The 4,262-nt window shown below is 68.2% G+C and overlaps 1 protein-coding gene across 1 annotated transcript in view; it reads left to right on the top strand.

Annotated features, from left to right (window-relative positions):
* The first annotated feature begins 409 nt into the window (after positions 1-409).
* Positions 410-4,262, top strand: part of SEMA6C (semaphorin 6C) — a 6,122-nt gene continuing 2,269 nt past the window's right edge. The window contains 11 exon segments of the mRNA XM_041467409.1: positions 410-1,031; positions 1,116-1,230; positions 1,671-1,728; positions 1,820-1,876; positions 1,996-2,097; positions 2,268-2,358; positions 2,435-2,709; positions 2,711-2,922; positions 3,143-3,268; positions 3,352-3,507; positions 3,926-4,162. Coding sequence (XP_041323343.1) covers positions 917-1,031; positions 1,116-1,230; positions 1,671-1,728; positions 1,820-1,876; positions 1,996-2,097; positions 2,268-2,358; positions 2,435-2,709; positions 2,711-2,922; positions 3,143-3,268; positions 3,352-3,507; positions 3,926-4,162 — 1,544 coding nt within the window. The 5' untranslated portion in view covers positions 410-916.

Below are 4,262 nucleotides of genomic sequence, written 5' to 3'. Positions count from 1 at the left end.
TTTGGGGTGGGTTAGGGTGGGTTTTGGGAAGTTTGGGGTGGGTTTGGGAGGTTTAGGATGGGTTTAGGGTGGGTTGGGATGGGTTAGGGATGGGTTTAGGGGGTTTGAGCTGGGTTTTGGGGTGGGTTTGAGGGGGTTTTGGGTGGGTTTCGGGTGGTTTTGAGAGGTTTAGGATGGGTTTGGGGTGGATTTGAGCTGGGTTTGTGGGTTTTGGGGTGGTTTTAGGGAATTTGGGGTGGGTTTTGGTGGGTTTGGGGTAGTTTTGGGGTGGGTTTGGGGTGGTTTTAGGGTATAGGCTGGCGGTTGTGGGGTGTTGGGGCAGGGGATGGTGGAAGGTTGGGACGGGGTGAATTTGGGGTGGGTTTGGGGTGAGTTTTGGTGGTTTTGGGGTGTTTTTGGGGTGAGTTTCAGTGGTTTTGGGGTGAGTTTCAGTAGTTTTGAGGTGTTTTTGAGGTGGTTTTGGGGTGAGTTTCAGCGGTTTTGGGGTGTTTTTGGGGTGCAGGCTGCCTGTTGTGGGGTGCTGGGCCGGGGGGTGTGTAGGGCGCTGTAGGGGCCACGCAGCGTTGCTGCGGGGGGGTTTTGGGGTGTTTTAGGGTTTTGGGTGGGACGCTGAGTGTTGTGAGGGTGTCGTTGGGGTCCTTGGGGTGCAGGGGGGTGTTTTGGGGTGCTGCAGGTGGGTGCTGAACAACGGGGCACTGGGAGCACTGGGAAGGGGACACTGGGGACTTTGGGACAGCAACATTGGAGCAGGGGCACTAGGGACACCGGGAGGGGGAAATGGGGACCCCTGAGAGGACTGGGGACAGCGGGGACACTGGGGACACTGTCCCCACTCCGCCCCTCATCCCCGTGCCTCAGTTTCCCCCCGCTCGCAGCCCGGGGCGGGGCGGGGGGGTCGCTCCCAGCCCCACCCGCGATGCCGGGGGTCCCGCTGCTCTTCGTCCTCCTCCTCCTCCTCCTCCTCATGGCCGGGACCCCCGCCCAGTCCTTCCCGCGGGACCTGGTGGCTCGCAGCACCGTGGGGCTCGCAGGTGAGCGAGGCTCGGGGGGGCGGCCCCGGGGGGGCTCGGGGGGCTGCGGGGTGGGGGGTCTCACCGTGTCCTCCCGCTCGGCAGCCACCGCCGCGTACCCGCGCTTCGGGGGTCTCCGGGGGGACAACGGCACGGCACGGCTCGGCCTCGACTTCCAGCGGATGCTGCGGCTGAACGGGACGCTCTTCGTGGCTGCCCGGTGAGCGCGGCGGGGCTCGCCGGTACCGGGACGCGGCTCCCGTGCGCGTCCGTGCCCGAGCATCCTCGTCGGTGCTTGTGCAAGGATTTGCACGCTCCTACGCCCTTGTCGGGGCTTCCCCCGGGCGGGACCCCGCAGTCCCCTGTGCGTGCTGTCCCCATGTCGCCTTGCACACCCCCGTGCCCCTTGCACATCCCCGTGTCCCCTTGCACACTCCCGTGCCCCCTTGCACACTCCTGAGCCCCCTTTCACACCTCCGTGTCCCTTGCACACTCCTGTGTCCCTTTTGTGTCCCTTTGCACATCCCTGAGCCCCCTTGCACACCCCTGAGCCCCCTTGCACACCCCTGAGTCCCCTTGCACACTCCCGTGTCCCTTGCACACCCCTGTGTCCCCTTGCACATCCCCGTGCCCCCTTGCACACTCACGCCCCCTCCCCAGGGATCACATCTACGCCTTCGACCTGCGGCAGGACAAGGGGACGCTGTACCCGGAGCGGGTAAGGGGGACGGGGACCCTGGGGACAAGGGGGGGCACACGGGGCGAGGGTCCCCGTGCCCACCCACCCCCTGCCCCGTCTCACCCGGCAGCACCTCACCTGGGAGACGCAGGACAGGGAGAACTGCGCCATGCGGGGCCGGCGGCAGGTGAGGGGGCGAGGACGGGGGGGATTTGGGGTGCGGGGGTTTGGGGTGCGGGCTTTGACGGGTGGGGCAAACAGGGCTCAGGGCGCTGACGCCGGGGTCCCCGTGTGTCCCCACCACAGGACGAGTGTCACAATTACATCCGGGTGCTGGTGCCCCGCGACGCCGAGACCCTCCTGGCCTGCGGCACCAACGCCTTCAGCCCCCTGTGCCGCACCTACCAGGTGGGGGGGCCCGGGGCTGGCGACCCCCGGGGTGAGGGTGGGCTCGCAGCCTGCCTGGGATGGGCTGGGGGTCTCAGCAGTGTCCGTGCTGGGGGTGGGGATGGCACAAGGGGGTGCTGAGTATTGTTGGGGGGGGTCTCACGGCCTCTGGGCGTGTCCCCCCCCCCCAGGTGAGCAGCCTGGCACAGCAGGGTGACGAGGTCAGTGGCCAGGCCCGGTGTCCCTTTGATGCCAAGCAAAGCATCGTGGCTCTCTTTGTCGGTGGGTGCTGGGCACACGGGGTGGGGGGGGAGCCGGGGGGGCACAGGGGTGACCCGGTGTGTCCCCCCCACCGCAGATGGCAGCCTGTACTCGGCCACGGTGGCCGATTTCCAGGCGAGTGATGCCGTGATCTACCGCAGCCTGAGCCCCGGGCAGGCTCCCCTGCGCACCCTCAAATACAGCTCCCGCTGGCTGCAGGGTACCCCGAAATGGGGACCCTGAGGGTGTCCAGGTGCTGACCCTGGGTGGTGCCCAGGTGCTGACCCTCAGGGTGCCCAGGTGCTGACCCTGAGGATGCCCAGGTGCTGACCCGGGTGCCCAGGTGCTGACCCGCGTTGCTGTGCAGGTGCTGGTGGCCCGGGTGGCCCGGGTGTGCCGCAACGACCGCGGCGGGTCTCCGCGGGTGCTGGAGCGGCGCTGGACGTCCTTCCTGAAGGTGCGGCTGCAGTGCTCCATCCCTGGGGACACCGTCTTCTACTTCGATGTCCTGGAGGCCGTGACACCCCCCCAGACCCTGCACGGGCGCCCCGCTGTTCTCGCCCTCTTTGGCACCCAACCCAACAGGCAGGGACAGGGGGACAGGGGGACGTGGGGATGTGGGGACATGGGGACATGAGGGCGTGGGGATGTAGGGTCATGGGGACGTGGGGACATGGGGACACAGGGAGGGCGTTGCCCAGGGGGACATGGGGATGGACTCAAATGGGGACATGGGGACACACGTGGGACACGGAGGGGTCCTGGTCAAACCGAGGCCATCCTGTCCCCTCTGCTGTCACCGCAGCATCCCCGGCTCGGCCGTGTGCGCCTTCTACCTGGCAGACGTGGAGCGCTCCTTCGAGGGCCCCTTCGCCGAGCCCCGTGGGACCACCTGGACCCCCGTGCCAGAGGAGAGGGTCCCTCAGCCCAGGTACCACCCCAGGCACCCCCACCCCACACCAGGACACCCCCGGGTGCCACAGGCACCGCGTCCCCACGCCCGCTGTGCCACAGGCCGGGCTGTTGTGCCGGGATGGGACCTGCTGCCGGCGTTGTCACCTCCGGGGACTTCCCTGACGAGACGCTGGTGTTCGCCAAGGAGCACCCGCTGCTGCACGGCGCCGTGGGCCCCGCGGGCGGGCGGCCCCTCTTCACCCACACCGGCACCAGGTGCAGGGACAGGGTGGTCTCAGGGACAGGGTGGTCTTGGGGACAAGGTGGTCTCGGGGACAGGGTGGTCTCAGAGAGAGGGTGGCCTTGAGGACAGGGTGGCCTCGGGGAGAGGGTGGTCTTGAGGACAGGGTGGTCTTGGGGACAGGGTGGCCTCGGGGAGAGGGTGGTCTTGAGGACAGGGTGGCCTCGGGGGTGGGATGGACTTGTGGATGGGGACACAGGGACAGGGCAGCCTCGGTGGCCTTGTGGATGGAGTGGTCGTGGGGACAGGGAACAGCCGACGTGAGGAGGTTCAGGGTGCTGTAGGGTGACAGGGGACAGTCCTGGTCCAAGGCTCCTGTGAAGGGTGTGCGGGGCCACGGGAGGGTGCAGGAAGCCCCCAGGCCCGGCTTTGCGAGGCCGTGTCCTGCCGCAGGCTGACCCAGCTGGCCGTGGACACGGGCGCGGGGCCCCGCGGGAACCAGACCGTGCTGTTCCTGGGCGCCGAGGACGGGCGGCTGCTGAAGGTCCTGGCAGCTGCACAGAGCCCCGAGGCCACGCAGCCCCCCGGGGGCACCCCAGCACCGGGGGGCACCCGAGAGCCGGGGGACAGCAGGGACAGCAGTGGCAAGACGCTGCTGCTGGAGGAGATCAGCCTCTACGACCCCGGACGGTGAGGGGCAGGTGTGGGGTGCCCAGGGCTGGGGTTTGGGGGTCTCAGGGGATGCTGGAGGGGGCTTGTGGGGGCCATGGGTACTGGGAGTGCTGGGGTG

The sequence above is a fragment of the Pyrgilauda ruficollis genome, unplaced genomic scaffold (genome assembly GCF_017590135.1).
Source record: "Pyrgilauda ruficollis isolate IOZ18807 unplaced genomic scaffold, ASM1759013v1 scaffold208, whole genome shotgun sequence".
Lineage (NCBI taxonomy): Eukaryota > Metazoa > Chordata > Aves > Passeriformes > Passeridae > Pyrgilauda > Pyrgilauda ruficollis.
The sequence above is the reverse complement of the archived record's forward strand: the minus strand, read 5'-3'. Positions and strand labels throughout refer to the sequence as shown.